Below are 18,264 nucleotides of genomic sequence, written 5' to 3' on the forward strand. Positions count from 1 at the left end.
CGAGTGGCAACATCTGTATGCATCATATCTGCTGGGCCAAGAGCTGCTTAAAGCTCCTATGGACGTAGGACAAGATGCATTAGCAGTGGTTGCTTCTCATGCTCTGTGCTCAGCTGTCCAGTGCAACCCTGTTCAAGTCTCTTGGCTCTTAGTGAGAAGAAACAATAAAGCCAGGTCCCTGCAGTGCTCTACAGCACCGTCCCCATCTGGGGTGCTGAGCGCTGCTCCCATGTTCAACTGCCTTCCCACGTGAGGAGTGCAGGACACAGGATTGTACTTGCCTCGTGGTGGTGGGGTGCAACCCAACCTGCAGCCAAGGGAGCTGCGGTGAAGTTGTTATTATTCGTTTGGAAATTACATGAAAAAATTACTGCCAGTAAACAGTAGGATCCCAACTTTCAAAGCTGTTAGATTTCATCAGGAGGCGATAAGCAAAGGGCTGCTGCTCTGAGCCAAAAAACCCATTGTGGAAATTATCAGCGTGAAAAGAATCTATGCCACTGTAGAAGAAAGTAACAGATTTTTTGAGAAACCATGGCAGAATTAAAGACACAGACTCTTTTTCTTACCAGTCTCTTAGGCCCATGATGTTGTAAATAAATTCACATACACTAGAGATATCAAATACAAAGAATGAAAAAATTCAGCAAGGCAGAACTGTGTGTTTTAAGGACTTAATCATTTAAGTAGCTTTGGGGAAATTCTGCTTATGGCACACATCTGCCTTGAAGCAGCTTTGTGGAACTGCACTGGCTCTGGACAGGCAAAAAGATTTTGTGTGCCTGTACCTGTCCCCACAGATGTGTCCCACTACACATCCCAATTTCCCACCCTACTTGTAAACCAGTGGTAAAAGTTACCCAGCTGGTTTAAAGCTGTTTGCCTTGTAGCAGATCTTTTAAACACCAACTATCAAAAGCCCATGTACTTACATGCATTGAGCTAGTTATTGAGATATATGTAATAAAGATGATTGCCTCTGGACTTGACAAAGAATTGATTTAGGATTTAAGGAACCGAGTGATTTTCTTGTTATTTTTTCCCACATTGAGCATGCATGTACATAGACATAGTTCTTTAAAGCAAAGGATACAAATGCACCAAATATGAAGAGAGGATTGAAGATATGATTTTGAAATGTGAATAGTGCGAGTCCCATGTAACAGAAGATGACATTCTCAGCCAAAAAATTCATGAACTCGAACAACTTAAACAAGAGAGAAAGAACATAATTATGACTCATGTCTGTAACTAACTATTGTTTATCACCAGGTTCTCTTGGAATACAGAACTGTTCACATGAAAGGAACACAAATCACACCTTTCGTAAGGGTGGATTTTAAAACCATCTAATTTTCTATACATTATATGCGGTGTCTTTCAGCTTTAAAATTCATAGTTGCTTGCATATTTTTCTCTGATTTGTGTATGAAAACTTGATATGGACAACTGAATAAAATACATAAACAGCAAGTAAGTTATACAAGCTCCAGTGCAAACTGAAGGGAAGCTGAGGGAATTTAGCTTCATGTTTACACAGGTGAGCCTGGGAAACTCACCTCCTGGGAAAATCTGTGCTCCAGATTACACAGGTGATTATGCGTAATACTGGATGGGGTACGGGTGCACCAGTGCCAAGAGAGAAAAAAAATAATTTCCTAAATGGACTTTTAAGAACCTGTGCCTTTAAAATATAACATGATCTTTTTTATTACCACAAATATTATCCTGCAGATGAAGACTTTTATTACACTGTATGGACATCAATATCAATTACTCATTTCAAACCAAACTATTTAAAATATCATTCAAACGTATTATGAGCTTAAAATACATGATTACGGTAGGATTTCTTCTGTGAAAAAACAAGCAAAGCCAAAATATCTGTCTGCCTTGAGGGGATGTTCTTGATTGCATTTTCAGCTGATTATATAAAAACTAATAAAAGAAATTTTCATATCCACATCTGGAAAAAATAAATCATTGCTGCCAAATAACTAGAGAGGAGAGAAAAAGAGGTCTTTTCACTTCTGAAAGTAACTTTTGGGCTCCAGAGGCTACACTAACAAATCCTGATGCAGAACTGGGGCCGAAGTTTGTCAATCTGTCTACAGCCAGTCATACATCATTATCCTGAATGTTACTGTGGAGATACTTTATTCATCCTCAATGGGCTTATGTATTTTTTGTAACATGTTTCTGTTTCTAAAAATAAATATCCAATAACAGTCACTAAGATCTAACAAAGGAAAAATGAGAGTTGTCAGAATCATTATTTAAAAGAAATTTCAGAGGCAAAATGGTATAAAACCCAGTAGTATACGGGAAGATATTTCGGACCCATGGCAGCACCATCAGTTATCCCGAGCACATGTCCCATAGCCCCCGTTTTGTGCTGCAATGCTGAACAACATGAAAACAAACACAAGAAATATTTGCAAGTTAGTAGACTTAAACTATTTAACTTAAATTTAAATGAGAGAAACCAATTGTCAGAAAACCTCTAAGTATGGATTCTTGTGACCCACAGAAATTATTATGGTAAATCTTTCAATTTTGGGAGCAAACATTATCCCACTTCTTCATGGGAATATCTGACGCATTTTTCTAATACTTTAAACAATGTATCAGGAGCGTTGTGACAGGACCTACATATATATGTATATAGAGATATATATATGTGTATACGTAAAAAATCTTTTGATGGAAGGGTACTGCTATGAGGAGCCACAACTCCAGACTTTAGTTGTTGGGGTAAGATAAAGATGCTCCAGAGGTTTTAAGGCTGGATGATACTTCACTCTTCATTTAAGAAATCTCATTCAAGACTTACAGAAATGTAAAGTAGATCTACTATTACTGCATTTTAGAAACACAGTTTCTGAAACTGATTTTCCAAACTTATTGTTGACATACTTTTTTTTTGAAGGAAAACAGATTTTGCTATTTCATTGTTTTTGCTGTGTATTCCTTCTCGATAATCTTCAGCAGTAAATTAAGGATTTTACTCTTGCCTGAAGTGCTTTCATGACATTACTGCTTTTAAACTTCTCACCCCTTGTCTCCAGCAATCTGTTTGAGATGCAGATGTACTACTTATTTCTTGTAAATTCAGTTTAGTGCGTATTTTACATTTCTCTGTAACTTTACCTCTTTTTCCGGCTATGTGCATCCTGTTTTCTTCCTACTTCAGTGCAGCTTCAAACCTCCAGAATAATTTCACTAAGTGATTCTTAAAGAGAAAATCCCTAATTCTTGACTGTGGTTCCAATCGACATGAACAATATATACTTATTTCTCTCACTGTGCCAATGTTTTCTGTGCAACCAGCATAAGCCTATTAGTTTTTTTAGCCTGTAGTTACAGTGTATGTGATACTTAGCCATGTCATCTAAGTCAGGTATGTGCAACACTGATGACATGGCTATCTGTTGCAGTACTTGAATCATATTGTTGGACGTTAACTGTTTTGTTTGCAAGAGCAAATACAATTCAAATAGTATTTTTTTCCCTCTGTGAATTTTGGTGCTAAACTATGCTGTTTCCCCCCTCTGCCCCTTATCTCTACTTTTTTTGTATTTTGATCTTCCACTACCAGAGCACTGCCTACCTGCTAGAAGATTAAATCCAGATTAGTTTCCTTCCTTTGCATACCAAAAATCCAGGTGCTATTTCAATAGCTAATTTAGAGTAAGCTTCTTCCTATTCCAGACACAGCCACAATATGGTCTTTTATGAAAGGTTCAGCTTCTTAGAATGGTAGAAGTAGCTCATTAGCCTCATTCGATCTTCTGTATTCACCATATAGTTTGCTCTCTCTTTTAAAAAGTATATAACTCACACAACACATTTATCCATGAAGTGCGACCTATTCTAAATTCTCACCCTGAGCTGACAACAAAATATTAAAAAATGTCAACTGCTTCAGAACTAGCTATTGTCATAAAAGAAGTGATATCTGAATGCTTTTGCCTGGAACATGATGCTTGTAGATATAACATAAAATTTATCCACTGTCCTCTAGACTTCACTTTTATTCCTGTATTCAGCATAGTATTATTTTCAGGTTTTTTTTTTTTAACTTCTATGTTTTGTTCAACAGTAATACAGAGCCCTTGGAGATACATTAAGCACTCAACTGTCAGCGTTGTGCAATAGAAATCCGATCAGAACAAAACAAGTTATTCTAAAAAGAGATTTTCTGAAAACCATGTTAAGAAACCGCTTCCATAGAAGCATTTCCCCAAATTGTCATGACTTTCACACAAACATTTCTGATATTATTTTAAAGATAGGATGTCAAGACCTTTTGATGAGAAGCAGAGGAATAGGAGGAATAAGTTTTTATCCAGAATGTATAATTTCCTGGGACACCCAAGAAGTTCCAAGAAGAGCTGCATCACCACACAGGTTAGCCTCTGAAAAACACCCTTTTTTGTCTCAGTGGCCATAAGCCAGGTCTATGCTATGCTATAGTCCATGGTCTGCTTAAATGCTACTCAAAAATTTTCCTTGTTTTGAATGTACTTGCAGGTGGGATTACTTGCATAAAAAAAAAAAGGAAAACAGGATTAGAATACTAGATATTGAGTCATTGGAAGTATTTTGTCTATAACTATAAATTCCCTTCCCTTGCCTCCTGCACAGATGACTAACTGCTTTCCATTCTAAATGAAATTGGCATTAAAATGCTCACATGCTGCATTTAGTTTCCCTAAGGGTACCAGAGAGTTATGCTAGCAACCATGTAAATACACATATAGTAATAATACATGTTTTCTGTGTAAAATGAAAAAAACTCGTTTGTAATATACCATTTTCACTTCTCCACAAAGTCTATAAGCCTGCTTATAGCTTTAAAGTAAGAGTTACAACAAATCACCAGTGTCAACACATTACAGAGCAGAGTATTAATTCCAAAAACACTGGTTCAGAACCAATTCAGGCACTTGGTTTAGGTGTTTAGCTCAGTGAGTTACTGAAACCGGGTGTATTTGCCTTGCTTTGGTTACTTTCTCTGTAAAAAGTGGATATTGCAAAAGATTTATATTAAAAATGTCTATTAAAATGGACATAATATTTATATTTTTAAAAATACATCATTCACCAAATACGCTTAGTTTTTGTATTATCGTCAGCCACTGTACGTATTAAAAGGGACTGCAAAAAATCAGTTTTCTGTTGGAACATCCTTCCAGGAAGAACTGCTTGCAGTTCAGTTCTCACTGGCAGAGGAAGGATTCAGTCCAGGTTAGCTACACCTTAAGACTTGCTGTAATCGCTAAGTTTGTCTTATACTGATGTTTTATTTTAACTTAAATGAAAATTTTTATGTGATATGAAAACTGTATTAATTTTATCTTTTGAGTGAGATAAGAAAGCACCTTCTTTCTTCTTTTCCTTCCTTCCCTCCACCCCCACAGTTAAATTCAATCCAATTAGACAAGCTATGCTACAATGGGTTTTGCAACTTGATCCATTTTATAGAACTATTTAAATTTTCACTGAGTGTTAGAGAGATTATCTAGGTAATTAGTGCACCTGGAAGATGGGACGTGCTGAATTCCAATCTCAGGTGCAATAAAAATAGAATTCTTTAAAGGAGAGCATTAAAAGCACAAAATGAACATATTCTGTGCCACAGTCCCCTTGTGATTGGGGAGATGGAAAGTGCAAGATTTCTCAAATCCTAATACTTTAAACAGTATATTTCATCTCAAGGGAATAAAGTTAGTATGAGAGTACTGAGTAAGAGCAGAATTACAAACATAATTCTTTCACCTCAAGGGAATAATGTTAGTATGAGGGTATTAGGTAAAAGCCAAATTACATCCACAACTTATTTCCAGCAAAATTCAGTGGATTTTATTCACGGATAGCAACATTATATTTTTTCACTCGATTTAATACCTGCAGAAGGAATGTCATCCACCCCTTGCAGGAACCTGCAAGCCTTCTCTAGTTGCATTGATTTTGCTAGCAACATGGAGGAATGTCACCTGTCTAGGGGTTACACCTCACAGGGATATGTTCTTGCATGACATCGAAACAGAGAGAGTTTCTCGACAGTCCAACAGCAGCTAGCAAGCTAGCATGTAAAATTGATTATACTTTTTAAGAGAGATTTGAAGGTGACAGAGAGCTATTAAAATCCCAAGCAGTCAATGCTAACTGATGGTTATAAAATGTATTATATTTGAATAATGCTATTTAATTAGAACACAGCTATCAAAAATGTTCCATGAAGTCAAGGATATTGATAAATCAATAGCTGATGAAAACTGCTTTTTCCTAACTATTTTGAATTAAAATGCAGTGAGAATTCAGACTACCATAATCTTTCTGAGATTGTAGAAGCCTTTATTGTAGCCTAATTACTTCATGTAATCTTTCTCTTTTGATTAGAGGTTTCAAAATCAGAAAAAGAAGGCTTGAATTTGAACCTCTTGCCTAAAATCCTTCATACAGCTATAATGAATCTTCACAGCATAGTGATATAATGCTCATTTCTAGAATAACATGCTTAGATGAAAGAAACATCAAAAGCAACTCAAATTCATGATAGAATATAAACTTGTTTATGGTACTAATTTCGATATCCAAGCATATTTGACTGTAAACTTACAAACACACCAGCAGAGAGAGATTCTTACAAGATCTTTTATGTCCTGGGGCAAAATTCTGGCCTTTTTTATCAATAGGCTTTGCTGCTGAATTAAATCAATTTTACCCCAACAGATTTATGGAAGGCACACAATAGCTTTCTATTTCCCTATAGAGCTAGGAGGTTTAAAAGATTCATAAGGCCTGAGGAAGAACAGAAATAAAGAAAATAGCAGCACCAAGGGAGAGGAAAGGCCAGCACTGTTTTGCATTTACACAGTATAGATTATTCTTCCCGGCATAATCTACACACCACCACTAAAGTTCAGTTTGGGACAAGCTGGATAAACTACTGGCACAGGACAGACTTCTGACTAGCAACAGTAAAGAAAAAAATGTTGGTCCCAGACATCAAGGCAAATCCTTTCTGTTATTAAAAATGCCATCGGTCTTGAATGGCTTTGCTGGACAAAAGAAGCTTAAACTAATTTTTTAAAAAATTAGGCAGCTAAATTAGAATCTTTTCCTTGTTCTAAACTACTTGCAACAATGAAAATCAGAAAATGAATTAAAAGGTAAACTGCTCAGAACTTCTAAAAAGGTTTGACCTCGGGTTGAATGGAAGCTTAGTTTGGTGTCTATTCACGGTGAATCTGTCAACATCATTAATTACAGGATTCACATTAACCCTCAGAAAAAACTTTGTTATTTAATTTTATCAATTAATTGACAATTAAGTGACTGTCAAAATCTGTCTCAATATACTCATATGTGTAAGGTATGGAGAGCAGCAGAAACTTTGATGTGCACTTGTGGTAGTATAGCCAGATTGAGAGCCTCAGGAGAATTTATATCCTGCCTTCAATAGACTTTGCATCTAACTGTAGACAAATTAATTATTCTGTCATTAGTCTTGCTAAGTTGCCTCAGAAAGGGGATTTCTGCACATTTTGGTGGCTTTTTTTTCTTTTTTTCAAACATGGTTTGTAAGACGGGGAACCTTGTTAGATTACTATCTTCCCTTCCTGCAGCAGCCAGCTTTTACTGTTATACATCAGGCATTAATTTGTACCAAAAAATAACTCAAGAATGACACCTTAACAGAAGGTATTGCCAAAACAGGCAGGATGATGCTGTTGCTCCTACAGCTTGTCATCTAAGTTATTTTTTGGTTCACAAACTAGAAACAACCATTTTTAAAGTGCTTAATTTATCTTCATTCCTGCACTGAAATGTTACAGGCATAAAGGAGGGAGGAATCAGCAGTGCTCTGTTGTATCAAGATAACGTGCTCAGGGATTACTGCAGATAAAGCTCTCTATGTTTACTTTAGCTGTACTGTATCATTCCATAAGTATTATTTAATAACTATTTTGTAAGTATTATGACCCATTCTGAACAACTTGAAAGATACCTTCTCGGAAGGCATCTCTGGGGCAGTAAAACACCAGTCAGGTGGAAGCAAGGACATTACGCGCTGACGGTTAAGAGTATATGGAACAATGGTTAAAAAAATAAGTAAAAGAGAGAAACAATTTGTGGCTTTGCCAAAGCCCATTTCAGCTGACAAAGGAGACTAAATGCTTTAAAACATGACTGTTCTCCTTCTGATCAAAGAAAAATAGTAATATCATCAATGTAATCTAGTTGTCTTTAAAACTGCAATGGACTAATACATCTTTTGTGTTTCTTCGTTTATGTTAAAATTAGAGGAACTGCTGATGATTTTTCAAAAGTAACCCACAAAATCAATATCATCTTCCTCTTTTCACTCCCCCTCAAGTGCTTTTTTTTTTTTCTTCTTCTCTGTGACTTGCTATCACAGTCCTAACCTCAAGGGATCAATTTAATTTCTAAGGAGGACAAATGCAATTTATTTGGTTTCAATTTGCTGAGAGGAAATATTCTGTAATGTTAATTCTTCAAGTGAGTTCATAGAAACAATTTCCTTCCTTGCCAAGTTTTGCATATTGGAAAGAAATTCAGTTACTCTTTGACATATTAGGAACTAGTAACCACTATGAAGGCCTTTAACCTAGCAGGAAGGACAAAGAAAGGAGTCTCATGAAGTCTGTGGTGTCTTTTCTTCATGCTTTCCATCAAGAATCAAGACTACAAAAAATTATCTCATGCTATAAAATTTCCATTTCACTGCAAATCCAACATACTACAGGACAAATACTTGCTCTCTGTGCACCTGTTCTATAGCACCTTCTCTCTACCCATATTGATGCTTCCATATGGTCCAAAAATGGTAGCCTTGGCAGTCCTGTGTTAACAGTTGGACTTGTTGATCTTTAAAGTCTTTTCCAACCTAAATGATTCTATAATTCCATGAAACCCTTTACAGTCTGTGAATCTACTTCTGTGGAAAAATGCTGTAGAACCGTAAATCAGGAAAGACCCCATTTTACCTTAATCCAGAAAACAGTAGCAGTACTTGCAGGCATCTTTCTGATGACTTGCCATTTTGTTTTATTCAGTGCTTAACGTAAGATAAAAGACTGTTTGCTAAATAACTTTACTTTCTGTGCCACAGTTATTTGTTCAGGGGTTTCCACATATATACTGTTTTAAGTGTTTATAGAGGCTGGAGGGGAAGGGACACAAGACCTTACCTCTTTCTAACCTAAGTAGAGCATTCTTCCCTTCTGAGAACTGTTCTTGCTCTAACTGGTGTTGAATAGCATGAGATCCTGATGATACTAAGCTCCATTTATTATTCTTCAAGACCTATTACGGATGACCCAGCTTTCAACTACATTACCTTGGCAGAACGCTACCCTACAGTTATATTTGGTAGTGGTATTTGCAGTTACTCTGCAGATTCTAGTACCAGTTTCTGAAGCAGGATATTGGATTAGTAGGTCCACTGATCTGCTTTTATATGTTTAGGGTGTGAATTTGAGGAATTCTTTTGTTTCATTTCTAAGATAATCTTTAAACAGCTTCCCTGCCTCTTGATGCAGGCTACTATTCAAGAACTGATGATGTATTTGAACAAAAAGACCGAGAAATGTGAATATATGTTTTTGTCTGTCACATTTTTTTATTCAGTATTAGAGTACATGACTCTTCTCATCTGACTGTCTTCTACACTTATAGATGTAATATAAAGTGCAGACTGTATGGAGATGAGATGAGACAGAATGTGAGGGGGATTTGCTTGAACATTAAGTGTGAAGGGTCCCATTTCTTAAATACAGAAAATGTCAGAGACTTGCTGGTGGGGTAGTTTTTGAAAATAATACAAAGAAACATATTGTGGATAAAGCACAAAAAAGCTGTCATCAAATACAAGTTACCTTCCAAGTGGCTGCAACCTTGGTACTTCCACTGTGAGTAAATAATTGCCTGTGGTAAAGGGCTGTATAACACCCTGCACTTGTAGCTGTGAAATACATCCCAAAATTGCAGATGAAGGATAATTGGAGAGAATGAACTCAGAGGAAATGATCAGTGCTGTTTATATGTGCTTTTAACATAGCACAGAACATATGTATGTGACTGCGTACACTAATAGTATGTGTAAAGGCAAATGAAGAGGAATAAGTAGTATTAAGCACAAACAGGACAAAGAATAATATCAAAACTGCAAAATCTACAGCAGTTGGATGTTGTTAGGGTGCAAAGACTGAAAAGTGGAATCTTTCCCTCAAAGTAAGTATATATATATCCGGTCAACCTATGGCTGTTTGAATTTAAATGATAGTTTTGTAATAATTTTAATGGGGTAGATTTACATCTGGCTATAATGTGACTTTGGCTGAAACCAACAGAATAGAAGCTGTTGGAGAAAGTATTGTAAAGATTTCCAGTGTTTTCAGGTCCACTAAATTATTAGTGGTCTCCTTGGTGATATTTTACTAACCCCACAAAAATCCTAAACTAAGATACACCTTCAATTGTGCTTAAATCTGAGAGCTCAGGCCACATTCTTATGTAAAATTAAGTATCTGTGGTGAAAAGATAAACTAGTCCTTCTTTCTTGACCTTAAAACTAATTCCTGATAAGAACCTGTAGGAAAGCAGAAGGTGAGTGGACTAGGGAAGTATTTGGCACCTCATATACAGCTTAATGTTTTTTCAAGAAAAGTATTAGTCACTACATCAATGTGTGCTTCTGAGGGTGCTGAATGTCTAGAATTCTCAAATACTCAGAACTCCTTGAATTCACTGGAGACAAATGGTGGTCAAACCCCCCCTAAACTGGTGTGACTGAAGCAGAATTAGAAGTCAAAAGCTTAAAATAGATGCCTAAACTTGCATGTTTTTGTCATTATTTTAGGTGAATTAGAGTAGATGGGTACCAAAACATGTGGAAAGACAGGGCACTGATTCAAATCCTAGTCATGATTTAGACATTTAATCTGAAAGATTTTGACAAAGGGCTTTTTAGCCCTTAATTATTTCCACAGACGGCACCATGAGAAAGAGATGAGCTATATTCAGCTGTTTAGTATTTCTTGCACTGTGCTACCACTTTGTACAAATGTTTCTTTTGAAGGTAGCAAATCCATTAATCGTGTAATGGAAACACAGCTGTGCAGTCACTAAAAAGATGGGATGCTGACAAGTGCTTTAGACTATTTAGTGCCTTATTTACATGTATTTTTTTTTCTTGCAGCTTATTGTGTGAGAATTTTAGTGTTAGCTACATAGTCCTAACAAGTTTTGACCAAGGCTTTTGTGCAGTTTTTTAGCTGATATGGAATTTTGCAAATGACATAGAGAATTGTGAGGGATCAGCAGTCATGCAAGAATCATGTAAGTTAAAAAGGAGAGATATATAAGACATATTTCAGATTGCAAGAATGATTCTTTGTCAATAGCAATTTGGTAATGTCAGAAATCATGCAATGGCTCAGATTCCTTAAGGTGTCTCATTGCCCCAAGATTCTTTGGGCAGGACAAAAACGTTACTGTTTGGAGGGGAAGCAGAAGCCTCCAAACATCAGTACAGCTGCTAGCTCCCAAACCACACAGACCTTTTTTGGTGAGGTCAATGCACATCTGTGACAAAACACAAGATGCTCTATAAAGATTTTAATGTAATCTATCTAGCCATACAAGAAATAACTATCTTGATTTTTTTTACCAAACACAATGTCCCCACAGTAAGAGCAATTATGAACATACTGACATATACTCATACAAGTGTAAGGCAACATAAGGTTATAGCAAAGGAACGTATTAATAATACTCTCAACATTAAAAGCTGTGTAAACCTATGTGCTTAATAATTTTACTGCATTCCAATTTAGCAGTATAATTTACTATGTTTAGAAATACAAAGCAGATGATGATTTCTAGAGGTTCATTCCATAATTGGAGGATTTATTGATAAATCCTGTACTAAAATAACCTAACACAATGTGAAGTGTTAGTGTTTCAAACAAAGTTAGAGAAAACTGTTACCATTAGGATATAACTATATTTTAAGAAAGAATCTGAATGTTGTTACTTATATTATTATTACATATGATATGAGCCATTTATATATGAAATGAGCCTCTTCATTTATAGCATAAGCCAGATCTCATTAAAGTCAAAAGGCTTTCACTTATCGCATAAAACTCTATTAAATTAGTTTACCTGTATGAAAAATGAAGGAAGGCTTAAATGAAGAATCCTACCTTTTTTTTTTTCTTTTTTTTTTTTTTTAATGTGTCACAAATTCTCAGATGAGAGTTGCGTCTGAGTATGTTTAAGGGAATATTGTAACTGTCAGCTTTCACAACATGCAAAACTGAGTAAGATATAATTTAAACTAAAGGTAACCATATATACTTTGTGATGTTAAACTGCACTCTGCTCTGTTCAGCACTACAAATTGATGATGCAAGAATATGTTCCAGCCCAGGATTAGATTGATTTTGCTTTGCTTTTTCTCCCTTTGCATTCCACAGTTGCAGTGATGAGGAGGGTGACAATATTTAGGAAGGGACTTGATTTGACAGCCTACATACTTAGAGGAGATTCTCTTTGCAAAACTAGATGTGTTTTACAGAGGTGGAGTGCAAGGTTGGATATTTGCATGGATGCAGATTCAAAAACTAGGTATAAGTGCTAAATCCCCACAGTAAGGAGAAACGTTTCAGAGGTTGCTCCTCAAACCTCTTGTGAGGAGATCAAGAGAGACACCATAACATGACCTGCATAGCTATACAAACCAGCTTTTTGATTCTGCAGTAGCTCATATAGTCCCATGCAGTCTGGTTCCACTGCACAGATGAAGACATATGAGAGTCTTATTTGTGATTCAGGGCACCTTTCAAAGAAATTACAGCATGTGTCTCAGTTTGGAATTTCATTACATATTTCTCCATATGCCAATGAGATTTTGGCCTATAGGTTTTAATTCCAATTGGTATATGTTAGCTAACTGCAGGCATCTGCTACTGTGCTGTAAAGAGTAAACTATAACCTTAACAATCACAGAACTTTATTAATATTTAAAGAAAATGTTTAATGTTTAAACAGATTGTAAAAACTTTAATGAAGCCATTTGCAAACTAGTTTGCATATGGCATTATGCTCCTTAGCCTACCGGCATAAAAAATTACATCATTTTTCAACAAGACGAGCTTCTCTGTAGAAATACTGCTTTCACTACAGTTCTGGGTTTCTTCAGGGTATGAATTACATTTAAGCATGTATATGTTCCAGTTCTTATGCTTAAGCAAAATGAAAGAAGGTTGTTTTCCTTTGGTTTTCAACATAAGTTCTCTTTCTCATAGGTCAAAAATTGTATTTTTATTCATGGTGTGTGTGTGTGTGCATGTGTAAGGTACTCGAATGTGGTACTCCTTACAAAATGCTGATGACAAAGGGAAATATGTGATGGGAACTAATGAGGCCAGAGTAAATCTGCACATTCTCAGTTAAGGAATCACTAAAGCAGGTATGCAAAAACAGAAGAAAAAAGGAAACTAAAGAACGAACCATAGAACTGACTATTCTAATGTAATTTCTGTATATGGACACCCTATATTTTCAATATTATGGACAAGATAGCAGCTAGTTTATGATATATATCATAAATTATGCAGCTAATTACTGATATACCATAGTTATAAAGTCTACTGTTATCAGTTTACTTGTAGCAATGTTTCCTAGCTGTTTATCATCCATCACGTAGCTCACAGCTAAAAGAGAGGAAACAATTACAGCATTTCCACATAAATTTAAGGGGAGCTGCACGTAAAGAGACTGCAGATTGACATTCTTTTAGCATGGTTCAGTAATCAGGAACATCAGTCAGATAATGAGGGATTTTGTTAAGAAATTTAGATTGGAAGACATGGTAGTATAATTCCTTTTGCAGAAATCAAGATTTTCTTGTGTTGTTATGACTCTTCTTGTTAAACCCATACAGTAAGCAGCTTTAGCTTTCTTTATAGCATTATACTATTCTACAGGGTTCCATAAGATCTTACGGTACATCTGGTCAAACAATACATCTGGCATGTTTCCAATCTTTGGCTTTTTTCTGCTAAACACAGAAGATAGCTGTGTAGAGAACTGGAATTCATTGTACGCTTCCTGTCAATTACAATCCATTTTAAAGGTAATAATTATTACAAGCACTATGCATGTGGTGCATATTCAATTAGAGATAAGAAGGCAATTTATAAATGAGGGCAGCCTGTTTGTAACAGACCCAGTGGCTCTGTAGAGATGTATTGAGTTAGCAAGCTCCGATGGTCCAGCTCAGGAATACATGGCTTAGCCGCAATGTCTGTGACACAGCTGGAGCTCATTAGTGCCTCAGGAGGGAAAACTGGAAGTTATGAGGGAAAGCACAGGACAAGAATGAGCGGTTGCTTCTCTTCAGGGTACTTGAGCTAGAGCTATCATGATAGCTCACATATAGAGATGTGAGCTTTTGGACTTTTAGAAGGTCCTAAGACTATGACTTCTGTTGTTTTCCTCATAAGTTAGGTGTCTTAAAGTTAACAGGAATTTCAACCTACAATTTTGGGTATCTACTCCTAACAGCTATATAGTAATGCAACATAAACCATTCTTTTTTTTTAAACTCTGTGCACACAACCTTTTTAGGTCTGTATCATTTTCGTGTCAGAAAGAAAAGGAACAGGGACATCTCTGAGGCCTCCCCAATCATTTTGAATAGCTGCAAAATGAAGGTTTTGCTATAGGCCTTGTCTAAAAAAAGAAATAATTAAAAATATCTGGGTGAAATAGAGGAAAATAAAGGCAACATTTTTCCCTAATGTAACTCATTTCCTAAGTATTCAGTTGAAGCAAAACTAGCTAAAACAAGGGCAAAATTATACTAACAGTAGTTTGATACAAATACATCTTCCCAAGTGCTATTTTATTTTCTTATTCTTGTTAGTAGAAGTAGCTGCTGCTTCAGACCTTTCTATTTGACTGTGGCAAGTTGGTCACCTGGACTCTTCTCAGCAGCACTGCCTGGACTCCAGTCTTTATCGCTTTTGAGTCTAAACTTGCAGGGGTTCAAGGAGGCTGAAAATTAGGCTTTTATTGCTCAGTTGCAGAAAAGGAGCCATGAGACAGAAAGAGACAGTGCCTGTCACAGCTAACTTTTATGCTTCCACTTAAATGGAAGAAAGTACTTCATGCATGCAACCTGTTTATTGCCAGTTAGGAATTTGGACTTTATTGGATCCTTTAGATAAGAACCTCCTGTATACTGAAGAGTGCCAGACCTGAGTGCCATGCATTAGTTAAAAAGAATTTCCAGTTTACCCTCAGACAGAGTATTAGCCAACAAATATGTTATATCAGACAGCCGATGGTGCTGTATAGCTCAGAAGATAATGAAAAAACATTATAGTATGAAATTTTCCTGCAGGCACTGAGATTGTGGTGTGCTGGGAAAACAGATTCCTTCTGCACAGCACATATGTAAAGACTGATTAGGATCCGGTACTGATGGTAATCTTGTTTGAAAGATAACTTTCTTTTCTCTCAGTCTTTCTCTCTGCCAATCATTTATGTGGAAACACCTGACCTCTTGCAATGCCTCATTTTTCCTAAGTAGAGTTCCTGAACAAATCACAACCGCATCTGCCAATTAGGCTACTCATTTCAAAAGGATGAGAATTATGTTTTGTGGTGGTTGCTGCCTTGCTAATTACCAAGGACATTTTCCCATAAGTAGGGTTTTCCTCAGGCTAGAAATACTCTCATAATTTTTAAAAGTCAAGAGACTGAATTGTAAGAGACATTATATCCTGACATTTGGGTGGCCTTTTCTTCCTAGAAGTGTAAACTAATTATCTATAAACGATCTAATGTCTGATAACAACAAATAGTAGGCGTTAGCCAGAGATAAATTAATATAGGCTGTGTGCTTTAGAAGTAAGCACAGCTCTAATTATTTGGTCTCTCAAACACTCAGATAGCAGGACCAAAGCCACGGGGCACACACAAGTCCTGTGTGACTGTGGGGGATTTAAGATAAGGTTACTACACCCATTTCATTCTGTGCTGTTGCTTCCTATGATTTTAGAGGGCCGCTTCTCCCAAATATAATATGGGTGCTAGGTATCTGGGGTGGGACCCCTTGTAAACAGATTGACATGGTTTTGGCAGTAGTAGTACATAGCCATCTCTACTCAGCCACTCCCCTTCTCGTACAGAAAGATACAAACAGTAGCTGCAGTTCCTGGTGTGTGCTTTATCGACAAATTTAGGAGAAATCATTCTACTACTGGAGCAGAATTTGCCCTGCATTATGTCTTTTCTTATGAGAAGATAGCTGATGGAAGAATCCTGTAAGATAGTCATATCATCTAGAGAAAGGGGATTTGTTGTTTCATTTCTGAGTGTAGGTCTGCTTGCAACTTGTTTGCAAGATATTTAGGCCAGCAGAAAAGCACCAGAATGACTAGATCACAGTGATGGTGCTTCATTTGGATTGAGTGAGCCACAAACTGACTTCAGCTGCCTCTTTTAGTCCTACAATGGTCTTTTTACTAAACATTCTCTGATGCTGTTCAGGAACCACTCCTTTGATTCATTGATTCTCCCCCCCCCCCCCCCCCCCCCCCTTCAGTAGATTTTGACATCTCCATTGCCATACTTTGTAAGTTACAGTCTCCTGTTCTGATTTGCTTCAGAAGTGAGTCTAAAATTTATGATGGAACAGCATCAAGTCTAAAGTTCATAGCGAGGCTATTCATTATTGAATACCTTCATCATTGAATATTCATCATTGACATACCAATGTCAAGAAACTGTAATGATTTGATTTATGGTTTTTAAGGATTTGAAAAATATATTGAATAACTATTTTGTCAGCCTGTTTCAAATAATATGATTAATTAGCATTAAATTAATATGCTTATAAACACAACTGTTTTATACCAAACAGTCTTTGTAATACAGCTCAATTTATGTTCCAGCAATCAGATGATTGATTCCTAGCATGTTTCCTTGTTGGAAAATATATAGCCATATTACAAATGAGTTACGCAAGTTTTGAAATCTTGATGTATTTTCAAAGGATTTCCAGGAGATATTAGCTGCCATTCTGCAAAGTTGCAACCTTTAATAAGCAGAGATAATCATGTCTGCTTTATAGCGTGGAGATTAAAATTTGAAACAATAATTACTATGTCCACCAGTAAGCAAAGACCAGACTGAACTTTCAGGCCTTCAGTGTAAGTTCATTTGCTCAAGCATTCCCAGGAAGACTTCATGCTTGGTAAAGTTACCCAGAAATTGTACAGCACTGAGTTGTCTTGTTTTACTTTTACCCCATTCTCAAGCCTGTGTAAAACCTTGGAGGTGAAGGGCCACTGAAATCTTAATGTGGCATCTTGTGTGTACTGCATGCCCAATGCACCTGAACAATCAGGCCAGAGACTTTTGTCTATAAGGGTTTGCTATCGGATCAGCAAAAAATTGTGAGTAACTGTTTAACTTGTAATGTGGTTAGAAAGCCTATTACACCTAATTTGAGAAAGCAACCTTCACAAGCTTGTTAGACACAATGATTTCAGAGGTGACTGTGTAGACAAGGTTAGACTGGTGGAATGAATGGAGACAGGTGGGACAGTATGAGACATACCCCCTTGCTGGCTGGACATGCTTTCTTGTGTCTTCTAGTAATTCCCTGGCTCTACTTCCATAGGAGAGATGTTTGAGAATTCTGTTTGTGGAATTTGTAACCTGTGGGCACTGTATTTTGTTTGAAAGCAGAACTCTCCATACCCTTGCACACTTAACCAAAGAGTGGTATTGCAGTGTTCCCTGGTCTCCGTTGTGGCTGTTCCCTGGAGTTAAAGGAACATAACCAGAAAATTATATAACTCATAAGTATGCTGGATAACATTTATAGCTGTTAGAGAAAGTGAGAAGGCTCTTTTAATACACCACCGCTAGGAAACTGTGCTGGTCTTAGCTTGGCATTTGAGTGAAACTGATAGAGGGAAGAGAGAAAAAAATAGTGAGGAATGCCTTCTTTTCCTGCAGAACACCCAGCACTGTCTGTACATCCCTCTCTGGAGCTGACCTGTAGAGATTTACAGCCTGCCTGCTTCCAACAAACCAGTAATCTGTTTATCTAGCAGCACCCTGTGCAGCCACTGACTGGTAGCTGAGCAAATCACCCCAACCCAACTGTACATCTGAAGAAGCTAATGTAAAATCTGAACTACAGCGTCC

At 36.7% G+C, this 18,264-nt stretch overlaps 1 protein-coding gene across 3 annotated transcripts in view; it reads right to left on the bottom strand.

Moving 5' to 3' along the window:
• SLC9A9 (solute carrier family 9 member A9) overlaps window positions 1-18,264 on the bottom strand; it is a 214,334-nt gene that overhangs the window by 99,170 nt on the left and 96,900 nt on the right. For all 3 annotated transcript variants that reach the window (XM_040613001.1, XM_040613000.1, XM_040613002.1), the window contains exon 10: window positions 1,094-1,207. In XM_040613001.1, coding sequence (XP_040468935.1) covers window positions 1,094-1,207 — 114 coding nt within the window. The remainder of the gene's footprint in view (window positions 1-1,093; window positions 1,208-18,264) is intronic.

The sequence above is a fragment of the Falco naumanni genome, chromosome 13 (assembly GCF_017639655.2).
Source record: "Falco naumanni isolate bFalNau1 chromosome 13, bFalNau1.pat, whole genome shotgun sequence".
Taxonomy (NCBI): domain Eukaryota; kingdom Metazoa; phylum Chordata; class Aves; order Falconiformes; family Falconidae; genus Falco; species Falco naumanni.